Raw genomic sequence first — 18,896 nt, 5'->3', positions numbered from 1 at the left:
AAAAAACTCGTCAAATCATGCGTGCATATGTTTTTTTGTGTTTAGCAAGGGGCACAATTTTTTTTGTACAATTTTTTTATCCACTTAGATGTATTCTTCTTAAAATATTTCTGACATGTATTTTATTTTATTTTGTAGGAAAGAGCAATAGTAGAACCATGACGATTTGAATATTATTTTTTCAGTAGACCATCTCTGGGCCAGGACCAGAAGCTAATATTGGAGTGCTAAGCTAATATTGGAGTGCTGCCTTGACAACCACACAAAATCAGCTTTTGGGCAATAACAATTTTTTTTGTATAGTTTTTTTAATCCACTTAAATGTATTATTCTTGAAATCTTTATGACATGTATTTTATTTTATTTTTAAGAAAATACAATAACAGACCATGACGATTGAAATATTATTTTTTTAGTACACCATCTTTGGGCCAGGACTAGAAGCTAATATTGGAGTGCTGCCCACAACCGCACAAAACAACTTTTGGGCAATATGCAAAATTTTTTTTTTCAGTAACGATGAGGTTTTTTTATACCCAGATTAAGATTTTTTTTTCTTAAATGGTTTTTGTGATTTTTTATTTGTCTTTTAGATTTTGATTATTTTTTATTTACATTTTTTTAATGTTTTGCGTGTTTTTTTTTGGTTTATTGTGATTTTTATTTCTTCTTCTTTTTTAGTGAGCACCTTTTTTTTTTTTTTTTTTTTTTAAATAAGCACAATTGTCTATATGCAGGGGCAGACCTACGTTGGAGGTTGCCCCCCAAAATTTTTCAAAAATATGTTTTGATATATAGTTTTTTCAAAAATATCTGAATATAAAGATAATTTGCCCCCCTAAAATATTTTCAAAAATCTCTTCTAGTATTTAGTTGTCTAGATTTCTTTTATTTTTTTAATAATTGTTTCATAATTATACATATTTTTTGTCATTAATAAAATCTTACATTTTTTTTTTTACATCTCATAAGAGGCAATAAAATATCTTGATCTTTTTTCTATAAGCTATTTGGTAAATTTACAACTTCATTTTTTCTATTTATTTACACTTTTCCTTTTAAGTCTTCTACTAGCTAACTTGTTTGGATTAGTTTTGTTAGTAAGTACATATATACTACCATCAAGTTAACAATTATAAGTGAATTCAACAAATCTCGCATAGTTATTTCTATCTATATTATAGAGACTTTACAATATTCATTCTTAGGTTCAACAAAAAATTTATCTTTGTTTACTTAATTTTTATCATTTGCTTCAAAAAATCTTACATGTCTATTTCTATCTTAATTTTTATTTTTCATTTGAGTCCAATGGAGCTCAAGTGAGAGATTTAGGTTGCGTTTGGATATTGAAGTGAGTTGAGTTGAGATAATAAAATATTGTTAGAATATTATTTATTATTATTATTATTATTTTGGGATTTGAAAAAGTTGAATTGTTTATTATATTTTGTATTGGGATTTGAAAAAGTTGTAATGATGAGTTGAGATGAGTTGAGAGGATTTTTGGTTCCAAACGAAGCCAGATGGGTGGCTTTAATAATTTAGTTTGTCCCTAAATAACAACCTTATATGGTTAATGTTAAATGTCGGTGACACACTTTGCTGTCTTAAATGTCGGTTACTATTCACCCCTACATACGACACACTTGCTAATCGCCCCCCCATGCAACAAATCCTAGTTCCGCCCCTGTCTATATGCATGCACTGATTCAACCATGCATGTACTGATTCAACCTACAGAAGACAAAAAGCATACAAAGATCAGTATAAAGAGAAAAAGTATGTACTGACACAAAAGTATCAGGTTCAGTCAGTGCATCAGAAACCCCAATAACCCTCAATAACATCACAGTCAACGAAATTAATTAAAAATTTCTGAATTATACAACCTGCATAAGAGAAAAAACAAACAGAAAAAGCATAAAAATGGTGTACTGACACAACTGGCAAAATATAAAAGATAAAAATAATAAACCCAACCTGCATAATAGAAAAAGTATATAGAGAAAAAGCATAAAAGTGGTGAACTGACACAATCGGCAAAACATAAAGGACACAAATAATAAACCCAAAATATCTTAATACTAAACAGATAAATATGTGAAAAAGTGAAAACTGACCAAAGGATAAGAAAACAACTGTTCCTAAAGTTGCAATAGTGACTTAACATTAATTTAACAAAAAGCTAATGAGAAATAAGAATTTATGTTTAGTGGCCGTTTGATAGCCACTTATATAATAGTAAAGATATAGAAGTGTAAGTTCAATATTTGTAATGATTATATAAGATGAGATGAAATAGTTTGATTTTGTGTAACCAAACCAGCGAATATACAAGAAATTATAAATATCTCAGCATTCACATTCTAAACACTATTTTACATTATAATTATTTTTTAATCTAATGTAGATCTCCGTATGTTTTATAAAGAACGTTGAAGAAATATCTCTTTCTCCATGTCGGGATGGCAACAGGGTTGGTTTTAGTAATTTTGATGTTGAGTTTGGTTTTTCGCTTGTGTATCTTCTAGATGTCTTTTTATAACTACAATTTTCTCCCTTACAAGTATGAGAGAGAGAGAGAGAGAGAGAGAGAGAGAGAGAGAGAGAGAGGGGCAGAAGAAGAAGATTGCATCAGGGATGGCCGTCCTTGGTCTTATCCCGGTATTTCGTGGCCTTTGCGGCTGGCTTTAAGACCCGTTAACACGGGGTTCAAGTTCAATTCGTTAAGAAGATGGGCAAGGAGGTGGGGGGGCATGCCTGATGCCCCAAAGGCCCAAATATCCAGTTCAGCCTCCATACCCCATATGCATATTTGGTACCTCCCAAAGGAAAGAGACGAAAGTGAGCTCCTATTCGAAAAAGAAAATATGCTCAATAATGCGAGCAAAAAGAAGTAATTGCAAGTCTCTTCGTCAATAACAAGTAGAGAGAGAACTGCTCAGTTCTTGAACACAAAAACTAACTTTTTGTGCACTATGGAATGAGCAAGAAAACAAGTGATGGAGAATTCAATGTGGCATATGAACCAAATACTAAGTCTTAGTTATCTTAAATTGATGAGAAAAAATAATAAGGCCGAATGATAAAATTATAATCAAATATTGTTGGTAGAATCATAAAATAATTAATACATAGAAGCATAAGCCCGTCTAGCTCAGTTGGTAGAGCGCAAGGCTCTTAACCTTGTGGTCGTGGGTTCGAGCCCCACGGTGGGCGCAAATAACTTGCTTTTTCTTCTGCCCTTCTTTTGTCAGTTCCCGATTCATTAAGGTCTCGTTTGGTTTCGTAGGTCATCTCAGTTCATCTCAACTCATCTCACTACTATTCATTACTATTCAGCAACTTTAACTCACAAATCTCACTACTATTCACAACTCATCTCATTACTATTCACAATCCATCTCAACTCATCTCAACTCATCTTCGAATCCAAACGTCTCCTAAATTAATGACAAAATCTTCATCAATTTGGGCTAGCTAATCTTGGGCCAAACTCTTTTGCCTTTACGGCGCAAAAGGTCTCTACCTTGGCAAGCCCGATTATTGGTTGTGAAACTGTAAAGGCATCCATCCTCCTCCCCCCAATAAACAACTGAACCTTCATAACAAAAATAAATAAATAAACAACTTAACCCATGACATTAAAGACTCGAACACGATGAGAAATGAGAAAGCAAATGTGTATGTTCGATTCATTTGATTTGTTCCACATGGGACCATATGATATGAAGTGATCCAGCCACGTGTTTCCCAGTTATCAAAAGACCTTAATTGGTTGCTCAAGGCAAAAACCTTTTCAATATTACAAGACATAATTAATAAAAAAAGCATGAAACATTGCTCCAAAATCTAAACCGGATAGACTATGATTTATTTTATTTATTTATTTTTGATATCATGTCCTTTCATCGATCCTTTGTTCATCCTTTGAAAAAGCGAAAAGTAAGATATAATTATAAGATGTTAAAAGACTGATAGATAATCTCTAGATGCAATTGATTCCTTTCTATCTAGTTTGTGCTTAAGGTATGCAAATGCATGGGCCACAACTGGCTCGGCAGAATATCATGAAGCTGATTTAAAAAAAAAAAAAAAAAAAAAAAGCAACAAAAAAGATCAGTTTCAATCTTTCAGTTAAAAGCTAGCTAGCTAGCTAGTAAAGGTACTTACGCAGCTTTAATAAATAATTACTACGGTTTGTTTGGTTTTTAATTTATGATCTGAACCTATGTTATGTTATAAATAGGTGCAAATTTATGGCTTTTCAATCAATCGTGTCATTAATTAATGTTGACACGATTTAAGGTTTTACCATAGATATTTGAAATTAGTTTGTCTTCGTGGCCTCAAACAATGAGTTTGGCCTTGAGAAATATATATAATTTGTAGCTCGTTGTTACAAATTAAAGCTGATCCCTATCTAGCTAGAGGGCGGATGATCATAATTCATACGTACGTCGAAGTCGCCCCAAAAGCCCAAAACAAAACTCAGGGACGTCGATCGTTATATATGCAAATTTATGATCTTAATAATAATTTGTAAATGATATATATGGGAATTAAAGATATAATTATTATTGATTGAATAATTAATTAATGCAGTAGTACTACTTGTTTCAGAATATGGGACCATATGACTTTTACTAATGTTTCCCACTAGCTAATTGCTAACTTTCCTTAATCAAGGGAAAAATCATGCGTGTCTAATATGATAATTTATATATATATGAATAAAAGCAGCAATAATATTATCCAATATTGCTAGCTGATCCAATTCAGAACTGGATAAGATCAATTATTAAGTAGCTTTGGTCCACAAATCCTTGTCTGTTATTTATATATATGTTATTAATTCAAGGAAGCTCTATCAATATCCCAGCAAAAAGTAAAATTTAATAATTTTAAAATTAAGAAGAAAAAAAAAAAAAAAAACTGGTTATAAACCAAAACACTCAACCTAAGTTGCTGCATGCATGGGCTGCCAAACTTCCATTGTGGAAGCGCGCAATTGATTCTTCTCTGATCTACAGCTTGTGGACATGATATATGTTTCCCCCGGCCGGCCTGCATGAATGATTTAGCATGATTGTTAATTGTTAGTGGGTGCACGTACAAGCATGAAAAAATTAATATATATTAATGAAGGTGATATATATATATATCCTCTACATAAGAACACCTGATATATAAGAACTTGAGCTAAGGCAAACCAAACCTCAAAAAATGTACATGATTGTTTAGAGGTGGATTGAATCTAGTTGAAATAGTACTCTGGTGTATGTTCGCTCGAGCGGAGGTTCATTTAGCTCGAGCGAAATGCAAGTTCGAGCGTTCGCTCGATATTGCTCGACATATAGCTCGAGCGAAATGCAAGTCCGAGAATTCGCTCGACATTCAGCTCGAGCGAAATGCAAGTCTGAGACTTCACTTGATACCGCTCGACATGCAGTTCGAGTGAAATGTCAAAACCCTACGCTCGCTCGACACCCGCTCGAGAGTTCGCTCGAGCCAATGTTCACAGAAGTAAATATGCACTGTTTTCTATAAATATCAAACGACGCCTCTTCTTTTCCTTTTAACTTCAGAAGTCATTTTTGTTTTTCAAGGTGATTTTCTAGAGAGAGTTTAGAGCAAGAGAGATAACTTCTTTGTGATAGAAGTTTTGTACTATTCTTCTGTACTCCATCTTTGTTTATAGTGAAATCTCTAATACCGACCCCACCAGTAGACGTAGGCTCACTTTGAGCTGAACCACTTAAATATTGGCGTTTTCTCTGTGTGATTGTCAATATTTTCTTTTGCTTATTTCTACTGCTATACTTCAAGTTAATCTTCGATATACAGTTATTCTCAACAATGATTAATATAGGTCGTGTCGTCTTATATAATTTGTTCACTCCATAATTAATATATATATGAATGGTGTGAATAATGATAAGTGGATGCAGATCTCGCACCTGCAGCTGGTCGGAATAAACCGTGCCCAAGGAACTTCTGGGTGGGTTCATACATGTTAGTTAAAGTCGGAAATTAATTTCCACCTCTGCACCCAACAGCTAGCAGTCCTTGGTGGCCAAAAGAGTACCATATGTTTTGGCTTTAGATGAGTAAAAAATCAATTTTTTTAGTGCACAAAAAGCATCCATGCATGAGCTTCAAAGCAGCATCTTTTAACAAGCATTATATATATATTGTTGAAACAAAAAGAGAGAGCCGCATATATGACTTTTCTAGTGCTTTTTTGGGCAACTTTTCCTGTTGTTGCCAAGTCGTAGTTTAGTTTTTTAGAGGAATACAAGAGAAAAGGTACTGGTGTTTCACGGGATCAAATTAAATTAGTGGGTTCATTACCCAAAAGAAATCGTTAGCTAGCTAGGGTGCATGGTATATGAGTTGTGGATCGGAATATTTCCAATGATATTAATATCAATTATTGGAGATCAGTACGTTACCAGGTTGTGTGCAAATAAAATATTACCACTCCGATCTATGACTGATCTTATGACCAAACCAACAAGTGCATGCTGCTCTTTAACTAGATTTTTTAAGGTTCATCATGTAGCTAGCTAGCTAGCGATGCGATTTTCCAATATATGATAAGATTATCATGATTATCCAAGTTGAGAATTTCAATTTCATGAGATTATAATATATATATAGCAAGGAGTACTTTTGCGGCCTATGGTTCGCCAATATTATAGTTAGGGTCTTATGAGAGGCTAGCTTTTGATCATTAGGGTCAAATATATTAAAATAATGACAGCCTAGTACAGCTAGCGAACGTACATTTGAAATTGTTCTAATTGGACATGAATTATATCGGAATTGTTCGAGCTTAATCTAAGTTGTTCGATCGGAGGAGATCGAGTGGTTTCGGTTCATCTACATCATGATGAATAGTTTTCTTCACTTGATTAAAGTCAGTTTGGATTGAGAGATGAGTTGAGATCATCTCATTTCACTACTATTTACAAATCTCACTATTATTCACAAACCATCTCAATTCATTTCATTTTATCTTTGAATCTAAACGGACCGGGGCCTAATTATCTAGTTTTCTCGGTTGCCAATAATTAGTTGGCAAACTTTCGATAGAACTAGTAGTACTTGCCCTAGGCCTTTTCTTTCCTTTTTGATATTTTTCTCCCCTTTGATTATAAACCAAGTGTTTTTCTTCTCACTTTTTTTAGTAGTGTTCCCGCGAGGTAATTGATGTCTTTTCTTAACTTATAAGATACGATCGAGTGGCATTAATAATGAATGGACTCCTGAATACACACACACACATACATATAATTGGTCCGGGTCGTTGTTGTTTTTGATTGATTGAATATTTAAATAAATATATAACGCGTGTATGGCATGCATGCCAAATGTCACACATCTGAAATAGTTAAAATACAATTATTTTGTGGCGTGTGGTCAACATTAATTCCTTCTAGGATATTTATGTATCCTATGGCCAAAAGATATTTATGGGGAAAGTACATATACATGTTATTGGCATGCATCTCTCAGAGAGAAAGAGGGAGAGAGAGAGATTAATTCTTAGTGGAGGAGTGAAGGGTTCATGAATTATTGAGCACCTTTTCCTGCATTTCACCAACTCTTTCTTTGGGGTCGTTTTCTAGACTTGCTTTTTGTAAGATCGATGTAAAATCAAACAAATTAAGTCGTCTTATTTAACCGGAACAAGGGCCCTTGAAAGCTATTAATTAATTAAGTTGCCACACAAAAAGGTGTTGGACGTTCATTTTATTTATTTATGCATGCAATTAATAAATTCATCCTACTCCTGAAATTCGAGTACTTCACCATATAATTCTCACTCTATTATAGAATTTTTCTATTACTATATATGTTGTTAAATTTATTTAGGACGGTGCTACCCCCGCCGAAGGTGTAGTCTGAGGATGTATCCCGATAAGACCATTAATTGGTGTTTGTTTTTTCTCCATTGTTTTATACCCTTACACATTTAAAAAAAAAAAATTCACAACATTGACATTAAAAAATATTTCTTAATCATTAAATAATAAAAAATTTCGAGACCGCCATTTATCGGGACAAAGTAGCATTATTCAATTATTTATCTATCACTATAATAGTATTCAATTATATAAGAAAAATTTTATTAATCACCCGGCCTACACCACACACCTAACAATCGAATATTCTCTTGAATTTTCATGATGAGCTGCACCTTGAAGTTTCACAGTACACGGAAGTACCATGCATGTAATATTAAAGACTTAATCATTACGTTTTAGAATGGTCGTCCAACTATTCTAAAATATTATAAGGTACATATTAAATTATTTTTGTGCAACATATAATTCCAACGTTCATCATATAATATTGCAGCTTGTAGAGTAGTAGCACATGTAAATCTTATACTAGCTTAATATATATATATATATATATATATATGACGGTCGACGTAATGAACATGATTAATGGAAGTCGTACGTATTGGGTAGGTCTTGAGTACTGTATACGGTTTGTTTAGTTTTTCAACCCGATTTTAGCCCTCGCTCTCAAAACCTAGTTCCATGCATGCATGTGTTCCCTCGTGCCGGGTCATGAAAAGACTAGATGCATCGAGTTGATCTTTTAATTATTACCCCAAAAAAGAAAATTAAAAACTTCGGTATATACGTAGAAAAAGATCAGTACGTACTGCAAGCCGATAGATATCATATATCGTTTTGTTAACTACATGCATGCATACATGTATATTTGATCATCATGTTATATATCTACATACATGCAGTATGTGTCATGCCATGTTGATTCATACATATACGTACGTAGATATATGCATATATGTGTATCATGTTAATTAACCTAATAAATTTTGGTGGCAGGTGGAAAGCACGATAGATCTCACGTGGGCAATTGTGCGTGCAGGCATGTATTAGCATTATTTGGGGAAAAGCTAGCTAGGAAAGCTTGATTTGAAATATGATTAGGAGCTCTTTATGTTAGTGGGGGACTGAAGGAAGCTTTGGCATAATGAAAGAAGCTCAGCTTTTCTGATCAAAAGCTTCCTTCCACAACTTCAAATAATCATGCAGTTGCTAGCTAGCGGCCTAATATCAGAATTAAGAGATTGAACTGGTAGATTGATCAAGAGTAATGTTAGATATACAGTTGATCTAGAATCTCACGAGTCATGCATTTTTTTTTTTAAAGTAAAGTTTATCATTAAAAAAATAATTTTTTCATCAGGTACGTATCATGCATGCGAGTTTTAAATTTATCCAATTTTTTAAAAAATGAGTGTGTGAGTAGTCTTGCACATCTTAAAATTATAAACATAATTTATTTTAATAATAATTATAGATTAATAATAACCCGGCCCCTTTATGGCAGGCAAGGACAAGCAATAAATATTAACCCAAAAGAATGTTCTAAAAAGTAGGAAGTAATATATATTTAAGCTAATTAACCACAAGCTAGCTAGTATCTTTATTAATTGATCATGGTAATCTATAACCAAATCTTCTAAATCGACCTTACCCCAAAAGATAAAGATAAAAACAAAAACGAAATATGAAAATAAAAAATCAATGGAGATGATCAGACATTTGAGTTGCCGCTTGAGATTGCTCCACGTACGTAGACCTAGAGATCATCAGACATACATGAGAGAGAGCTAGAGAGATTGCGGACAGGAATTAATTAGTAATATACTATGATGGGGGGCCTTACTACTACTAGATCAACAGAAATTTGGCCGGTTTGGATTTGGGTCCACCACACAGAATTATTGTTCTGAATATTGCATTACGACAAATTCATTGCACGATAAAAATCTTTCACGTTAAAAAAATAAAATTATATTCCTTGTCTTTTGGCGCCAGATCGATCCATATAATATCTCGATCAGGAGGTCTAGTACTGTTTTCACTGACTTTCTGCTGCCATGATTAAATCGACATATAAAAAGTCATAGGTCTTAAAGATTAATTAATTATCAAATTAAGAAACATATATATATGTACGTAATTTGGAAGATATAAATTGAAAGACAAAAATGATGATCAGGAAGTGCAATTATTGAATCGTAATCTTCTACTAAATTCCGAAGATCAGGATCTTTGAGCTTGAATGTACAGCTTGCAGAATATTCATATATAATCTGAATATCGATTAAAAGTCACCTTTGGCGCCACACACACATATATATATATATATATATATATATATACCCAGCTTAATTAAATTGCACGTATCTATATATATATATATATGAACTTAATTCTTTAATTTGCTTAATTAATGTTAATTTGTTATAATATATATAATGATGTTTTTCGATCGGTCTTTAGACAACTTGTGTGATAACGTACGTATTAATTAAACAAGTATAATTTAGAATGATGTGATGATCGGGAGAGTCAATCTATCGATCAGTGATTATCGCCATAACATATATAATTGGAACTATATAAGTAATAATAATATTTCAATTAAGTTGGATATATATACTACCTGTCATGTAATGCTGGCTAATATATACATGAATATCATGCACGTCTACATCCAATCGAGTCCAAATCATAATTACGAAAAAGGCTAGGATCAATATCACAAGGTACTAGAGCAGTCTGCATGTTAGCAGCTGTTCATTTGTTTGTTTGCTTGTCATACTAATTAATTAGTTAGATGATAGGGCACATTTTTCAGAAAAAGACCAGTTTATATATGCAAATATATATGGTACTACTGATCTTTTCATTATTCTACGTACGTACAAGGTGTATAATCTTGGGTAAGACCAACCATATATATATTTATATAATCAAACCGCCATATTTATAAGCAAGCTAGCTAGCTAGGTGTACATAAGATTGTGATCTACAGTACCCGCATACCTTGTGATTCGTTTCTAGGGTTTTAAGCTAGTATATACTGGAGGCAGCTGCGAGCGAACTATATATAAATATATATATTAATTATTTAATAAAAATACTAGCTAGCTGATTAATAATTATAATCACGATCAAGCTGATCAATCAGTGCTGATAATTATATATATATATCAAGCTTTGTTCGAGATTAATTAGACGTGATCACATCAAAGGAAGTTAAATGTAAGTTCCAAAGGCGACATCTGTCCCGCAATTTCCCTGAATTTCACACTTTTACCTAACACTTCACCTAAACTTTTTGGCTTTACGGGCGCCTTTGTGTGTTGCCAGTTGCCACCTTTCATTCTATATGAAAAAGTTAAAACGACTTGCGCGCCCCTCGATCATCCATAATGTATATATAAAAAACAGATCATCTTTTCCCTCAATTATAAATAAATAAATAATTTATATATATTATATATTCAACATGATTCAGCTCGATCGATCGATTTGTATATTATATTATATTATGGCCGTTCCCATCAACATATTGGACTTTACTACTAATTAAAGATAACTTTTCGAGAACTAAGAAAATTAGAATTTTATCGCCAATGCAGTAAGCTAGCTAGCTAGCTCATGTATATATATGTCTTTCTAGCGATCGATCCTTTCAACTCTAAAATACATTAATTTATAATTAACAATATCACGTTTTAGTACAAGTAGTAGTAGTATATATTGTTGTGTATATATATATAATCATTAATTTCTAATATATATATATATATATATATATATATATATAGGAAAACTATAATATTTTGAAATATCCAGTCTAAAGTACTAAAGTTAATATTTAAGGTCACCGAATGCACATTGCTTAATTTTTGCTTAAGCTTGATAGGGACACCAAACAAAAAATAAGATTAACTTGGATTACGCGGATCTCGTTAATACGTTAATTAATAATCACTACTACTACTGCCTTTTACAATATGTATATTTAGGTATATATACCCTTCGATCGATCAATTATATATATAATTAATCTAAACAGTAGTAAAGGGGTTTCTTATAAAACTTGGAAACCAAAAGTTAAAGGAAAAATGAAATCGAGAAGAAAAAGGAAAAGGAAAAGGTGATCAATTTGGGAAGGGGCCGGGCCAGCATTCGGTTCACTTTCACATAGTGGAATCGTATCGATCGAGAGGTGTTTGTGGAGGATACATGGTTTGGTGGTGTACAGTGTACTAGTTAGGCTGTAAAAAGCAATTACATACTTTACATGAAATGAGGATTATTATTTTATATATACTTCTTATACACTCATGTACAACATGATGAATACTTTAACCAAAAAATGGTTCTTTGAATTGGAACGTGCATGCAATATGGCTGGCCAACTAGCTAGCTAGATTCAGAATCAATGGAAATCATGATCTGCATATAGATCCAAAGGCAAGACTACAAAGAAAAAAGGATATCCCGGCCTCCTAGCTAGAAAACTATGGGCAAAATAATATATTATATAGAGAATATTACCTCTGTCTCACAATTGAAATTTCTCTGACCAAATTTAGGAAGAAATTTAAATAGTTGTGCTAGCTTGTTAAAATGGTACATTAATGTGCTTACGTAAGGTATTTATATAGTATTAAAGAGATGTAAATATTGTAATCTCTCTGATTACCATGGTGTAATTGTATTCATGTATATATAGAATTACAATGGTTGACTATACAGCTGGAGCTTGATACATAAAAGGGAAGTATTAATAGAGAGATATGAAGGCAGCAATTACAGGAGCTGGTCTGGTGCAGGGGGTCTCGGCATATCAGTAGCAGAATCCATAGTTGCCTTATTATCCCCCCTCAAGTTGAGCGGGAGGGGCTGGACGCACAACTTGGTACGAAGGGCTTGAAAACGTGCAGTGGGCAAAGCTTTCGTGAGTGCATCTGCAATTTGTGACTCACTGGGTAGGAACTGAACGTCGAGAGCCCGTTTCTGAACTTGTTCACGGACAAAGTGATAATCGATCTCAACATGCTTGGTACGTGCATGGAGAACTGGATTAGCCGATAAAAAAGTTGCCCCAAGATTATCACACCAAAGCCGTGGGCACTTAGTAGAAAATATTCCCAGCTCATGTAATAAAGACTTAATCCATAGTAATTCTGATGTAGCATTCGCAAGTGCCTTATACTCAGACTCCGTACTCGACCTGGCCACGGTAGGTTGTTTCTTCGAACTCCAGGAAATCAAGGACTGACCAAGGAAGACACAGTAACCCCCGGTGGATTTTCTGTCATCGGGGCTCCCGGCCCAATCGGCATCAGAGAAAACCGAGAGTTGAAATGAGGGACTGGGGCGCAGCAATAAGCCAAAGTCGGTAGTCTCCCGAAGATAACGCAAAATGCGTTTTACAGCAGACCAATGTTTATCTGTGGGTTTGTGCATGAATTGGCACACTTTGTTGACAGAGAATGCTATGTCGGGACGGGTAAGGGAGAGGTATTGGAGAGCTCCAACAACACTCCTATAGAGACTAGGATCAGAAAAATTTGCACCATCAAATAAAGAGAGTTGGGAGCTGGTTGACATAGGAGATGGCATGGCCTTCGCATGCAACATGTTGGTCCGAGATAATAAATCAGTAACATACCGTTTTTGGCTCAGCAAGAGCCCATCAGGTGTAGTAACAGCTTCAATACCAAGGAAGAAGTGGAGGGGGCCGAGATCCTTGACAGCAAACTCAACATTGAGAAACTTAATCAGAGAAGTAACAGCAGCTTGAGAGGACCCTGTGATAAGTATGTCATCCACATACACAAGAACAAAAAGGCGTACACCACGAGAATTAAAAATAAAAAGGGAAGTATCGGATTTGGAATTGAGAAACCCATAATCAAGCAACTTGGAACTCAAGCGGGCATACCACGCCCGGGGTGCTTGTTTTAGACCATACAGCGCCTTTTTGAGATGACAAACATGATGAGGGAATTGTTTATTCACATATCCAGTCGGCTGTGTCATAAACACTGTCTCATTCAAGAAGCCATGGAGGAAAGCATTTGATATATCAATCTGGTGGATGGGCCATTGGTGAGAGATAGCAAACGTAAGAACCAACCGAATGGTGGTCGGCTTAATCACCGGACTGAAGGTATCTGCATAATCGATCCCCGGTTGTTGATGGTAGCCCTTAGCTACAAGCCGTGCCTTGTGACGAATGGGCTTGCCACTGGAATCTCGTTTAACACAATAGACCCACTTGTTGCCGACGAGATTCATACCCTCTTGATAAGGAACAAGATGCCATGTATCATTTTTTATAAGTGCCGAGTATTCAGCATCCATGGCAGCTCTCCAAGGTTCATAAGTGACAGCACGTGAATAACTTCCTGGATCATCAGGAACGGGACTTACGTTGGCCAGAAAGGTCTGTGGTGCAGGGGATTCATCAAAAAATTTTTTCTGTTTGACAATATTGTTCTGACTGCGTGTACGCATAGGATGAATGCGTGTGAGAGGAGCACCTGCGGCGGGAGGGTGATCAGACAAAGAACTGGGAGACAGTGTATTTTCAGCGTGAACAACGGATGGAATGGCGGAAGGAGAGGAAACAGGGGTCTCGGCATGATCAGAGGAAACAGAGTTGTCAAAATTGGCAGGTGACAGTGGTAGGAATATATGGGAAGAATTATTGACCGGATCTACAGAGGGACTCGAATCGGGTAAAGCCGAATTGGTAGGAGTAGATGAGGCGTGAGACAAGGGTGCTGAATTAATGGGAGGAGATGCCGATACTGGGATGTAGGAATTTTCTTGAAGAGGAGTGACACATGGTCTGGAAGACACTGGACTCGTGGAGACTAAAGTAGGTAAGAGCTGAGGAGATATGGAAGGTAATGAAGAGACCCGTATAGGAGGGAGACAGTGTTGAGGTTGACCACTTGCGAAAGGAAAATGATGCTCATCAAAGACCACATGGCGTGAGATATAGATTTTGCCCGTAGACCTGTCCAAACACTGGTAACCACTGTGATTTTTACTAACACCCAGGAAAACACATTGTTTAGAGCGGAAATCAATTTTGTGGTGGTTGTATGGGCGGAGATATGGCCAACATGCACAGCCGAACACACGTAGGATAGAGTAGTCAGGTCTTTGGTTGAACAATTTTTCAAAAGGGGACATTTTATGTAATGGTGATGTGGGAACCCGATTAAGAATAAAAGTGGCCATGAAGAAAGCATCATCCCAATATAAGGTGGGAACGGAAGAATGAGACAAGAGGGAAAGACCACTCTCAACTATATGTCGGTGTTTGCGTTCAACCGTCCCATTTTGTTGGGAAGTATGAGGGCAAGAAATCCGATGGGTGATGCCGTGTTGGCTAAAGAAGGTGTGGAGTGTGCGAAATTCTCCTCCCCAATCCGTTTGAACACATTTAATTTTGCGGTTCAAGAAACGTTCAATGTGTTTTTGGAAAGAGATAAAAACAGGAAAAACGGATGATTTGGTAGGAATTGGAAAAATCCACGTATATTTGCTGAAGTGATCAACAAATGAAACGTAGTATTTATTGCCACTTTTAGACATTACAGAAGAGGGGCCCCATACATCAGAAAAAATCAAATCTAATGGACCATTTGACACATGACTAGAATGCGAAAAAGGAAGACGATGACTCTTGCCCTGTTGGCAAGAGTTGCAAACTCCTGGAACTTTATTTGATGAAACTGGAAGAGACGCCTTGGATGTGAGATGCTTGATAGTTTTGAAGGAAGCATGGCCAAGACGAGAATGCCACACCTCCAACGGAACACGCTGACAAGAGTAAGCTTGTGGTGGACGAAGTGGAGAGAAAGGATAGAGACCACCCTCAGTTTTTCCGCGGAACAGGAGCTTCTTGGTGCATTCGTCCTTCACAGAAAAATACCCAGCATGAAATTCAATAAAAACATTGTTATCTGCCGTAAACTGACTCACAGACACAAGATTCTTTTTAATGTGAGGCACATGCAAAATGGACTTCAACTTAAAAGTAGAGTTGTCAAGAGAAAGTTGAGAGGAACCAATGTGATTAATAGGCAAACCTGCGCCATCCCCAACTTGGATAGTATCAGTGCCGTGGAATGGTTCAGCACCAAGATTTAAATTTTGAAAATCATTGGTTAGGTGATGTGTAGCGCCGGTGTCAGTGTACCAGTTTGGGTCATTTGATGTTTGTGAATGAGCCACAAAAGCTTGCATAGGTGGCTGGGTACCCTGATAGGATAAGTCAAGTCGATGATAACACTGCACTGCATTATGGCCATTTTTCCCACAAAGTTGACAAATAAGACGTGATCCGCCTCCAGAAAAATTTCCTTGTGACCCGCGGCCTCTGCCACGGTAGTTCCTGCCTCGACTATTTTGGAAGGATCGTTGAGGAGTTCTTCCACCATTGCCACGTGAATGATCATTTCGTGTGGCTACATTGGCTGACCCAATGGCTATATCAAGAGCAGAATTTTGCTGCTCAAGTCTGAGTTCAAAGCTTAACAGATGAGCATATGCATCTTCAAGAGAAAACTGATCAACTCTAGTAGAAATAGACGTGACAATGGAGTTATAGGATGAGTCAAGACCAGCAAGAATATATGTGAGAAATTCAGAATCACGAAGTGGTTCACCTACTGCTGCTAATGTATCAGCAGAGGTCTTAATACGCTGGTAGTAATCGGACATGGACATGTTGCCCTTCTTGAGAGTGGATAATTCAAGGCGTATGCCTACCACCCGTGCTCGTGCATGGTTGGAAAACATGCGTTCAAGAGCACACCAAACATCCTTGGATGTTTCAAGGCCCACCATGTGGGTGATAATTGATTCCGAAAGAGAAGACATGAGGGCGCCAAGGATTACCTGATCCTGGTTGTACCATTGAGAAAATTCTGGATTGGGACTGGTTTTGATTATGTCATCCTCTTTGGAAGTAATCTGGATTGTTGGTGGAGGACATGGGATTGTTCCATCAACATAGCCGATCAATTGTTGCCCTCTGAGATATGGCAGAATCTGTGCACGCCATAGGAGGAAATTATCCTTAGTGAGTTTGATGGTGACAAGGTTTTGTAGGTTAAGTGGGGCAGAAAAAGACATTGTAGGGGAAGGCAGCAAAGAGAAAAAAAAAATGAGGGTGTCGGGTGAGTGACTGATCGTGGGAGCAGGATTCTCTTAGACGTTTGTCTTTTGGCTCTGTGATACCATAAAGAGATGTAAATATTGTAATCTCTCTGATTACCATGGTGTAATTGTATTCATGTATATATAGAATTACAATGGTTGACTATACAGCTGGAGCTTGATACATAAAAGGGAAGTATTAATAGAGAGATATGAAGGCAGCAATTACAGGAGCTGGTCTGGTGCAGGGGGTCTCGGCATATCAGTAGCAGAATCCATAGTTGCCTTATTAAGTATTTTTTTAAAAAAAATAGATGAACTTCTGTTTACGTTTGGATTGTAAAAGTATTTGGCAGTATTTATGAATAATAGTGAAAAAATAATGATAAAATAATGAATAATAATAAAGAGTAGATAAAAAATAATAATAAAATAAAAAATAATAATGAGATATTTGAGAGTACCTCAATTAGTTAGTTAGATCTAAAACTTGAGAAGAAGATAATTAGATTTAAAGTCAAAACTGAGGATAAGGAAAAAAGCCCCAAAAAAAAGGACAAGAGAAAGAAAAAAATCGAAGACATGCAACATGAGTACTCCCGTCCCGTCCCCAACGAAGAAGAAAGAGAATAGAATCTAGAAAATAAAAAAAAGGTTATAGCAGTGATTGTGGTAGTACTGTACTATGAATTGGTAAACCATTATATGTTGGAATATTATCATTTACAGTACCATTAAGATCGATCACTTCATTTGTGTAGCTAATTATAGTTCTCTTTATTGTATTATTTTCATGAACAGAAACGGAAAAGAAGGAAATTAATTATGCTTTGGAAACACCCTGAAGTAGCAGTATGCACATCTCTCCCTCCTTACATTACAGTCTGAAAACTTCCTTCTCTTCCTTTCAAAAAAATGAAAAAACGAAAACTTAATTCCTTCTCCTGGCTAGCTAGCTAGCTAGGATTACCAACATGACATACACATATGCTTACACATAAACTGAAACTTCGTACAATAATTTTATTGTGATCCGAACAAAGACATGGAGGTCGTCTCGTCCCAAATAGACGTAATGTCCATATATAACAAAGCTGATCTCTTGCCCGAAATTTATAATAAAGACCGACTCCTCTTTACTCCTCCCGCCATTAATCACTTCTGCTGCCTCAACTGCTTGTAAAACCTCTCTATGAACTCCTCGGCAGCCTTGTCTACGTGGGAGTCCTCGTCGGCTTCCCTCAACGGGAACGGCGAGTCCGTTATCCTCAGCTGCCTCACCATGGGGCTCCGTCCGAAGCCAGGGAGTGCCGGCGATGCCTCCACCGCCGCTTCGTTGTTCAACATCTCCATCAGCACCGCCTTAACAGCATTCATAGTGGCTAAGTCATCGTCTAGGGTCGCCGGCGCGTGGGCGCAAGAGAAGAAGTGGCTGTGGTGATGGTTGTTGTGGCTGTGGTGGCGGCGCTTATTGCTGAGGTGGAAGGTGTAGTTGGGGGTGTTGCTGCAGCTGAACTCGTACTCGCGCGGGGCCGAGGACGCGGCGTTGTGGTGGTGGTTGTGGTTGAACATGAGGTTGGTGATAGCTTTTCCGGCGATCTTGCCACGCTTCATCATCATGTTGAGGTCGAGCATTAGCTTTCTCTTGGATATGCCTTTTCGCAACATGAAGAAAGCTACACGTACTATGCTCCATATTCTCTTCGCTATCACTGGTGGCACGTTTGGTTCCATCTCTGCGATTATATTGTTCTCAGAGTGAGGTTTTTCTTTTTAATATGAGAGAGAGAGAGAGAGAGAGAGAGAGAGAGAGAGAGAGAGAGAGAGAGAGAGAGAGAGAGAGAGAGAGAGAGAGAG

General features: G+C 36.3%; 1 protein-coding gene and 2 non-coding genes across 3 annotated transcripts; 1 reads left to right on the top strand and 2 right to left on the bottom strand.

Annotated features, from left to right (window-relative positions):
• Window positions 1-3,149: 3,149 nt before the first annotated feature.
• TRNAK-CUU lies at window positions 3,150-3,222 on the top strand. The gene has a single exon. It is a non-coding gene; the product is annotated as a tRNA-Lys (tRNA).
• A 13,180-nt stretch (window positions 3,223-16,402) lies between these two features.
• On the bottom strand, window positions 16,403-16,540 carry LOC118349097. The gene has a single exon (XR_004802090.1). It is a non-coding gene; the product is annotated as a small nucleolar RNA Z247 (small nucleolar RNA).
• A 1,346-nt stretch (window positions 16,541-17,886) lies between these two features.
• LOC109004895 lies at window positions 17,887-18,856 on the bottom strand. The gene has a single exon (XM_018983603.2). It carries the CDS (start codon window positions 18,771-18,773, stop codon window positions 18,195-18,197), a length of 579 nt encoding a protein of 192 aa, XP_018839148.1. The 5' UTR covers window positions 18,774-18,856; the 3' UTR covers window positions 17,887-18,194.
• Window positions 18,857-18,896: the final 40 nt, after the last annotated feature.

This window comes from Juglans regia, chromosome 7 (genome assembly GCF_001411555.2).
Source record: "Juglans regia cultivar Chandler chromosome 7, Walnut 2.0, whole genome shotgun sequence".
Taxonomy (NCBI): domain Eukaryota; kingdom Viridiplantae; phylum Streptophyta; class Magnoliopsida; order Fagales; family Juglandaceae; genus Juglans; species Juglans regia.
Note: the sequence above shows the minus strand (reverse complement) of the source record. Positions and strands in the feature narration are given on the sequence as shown.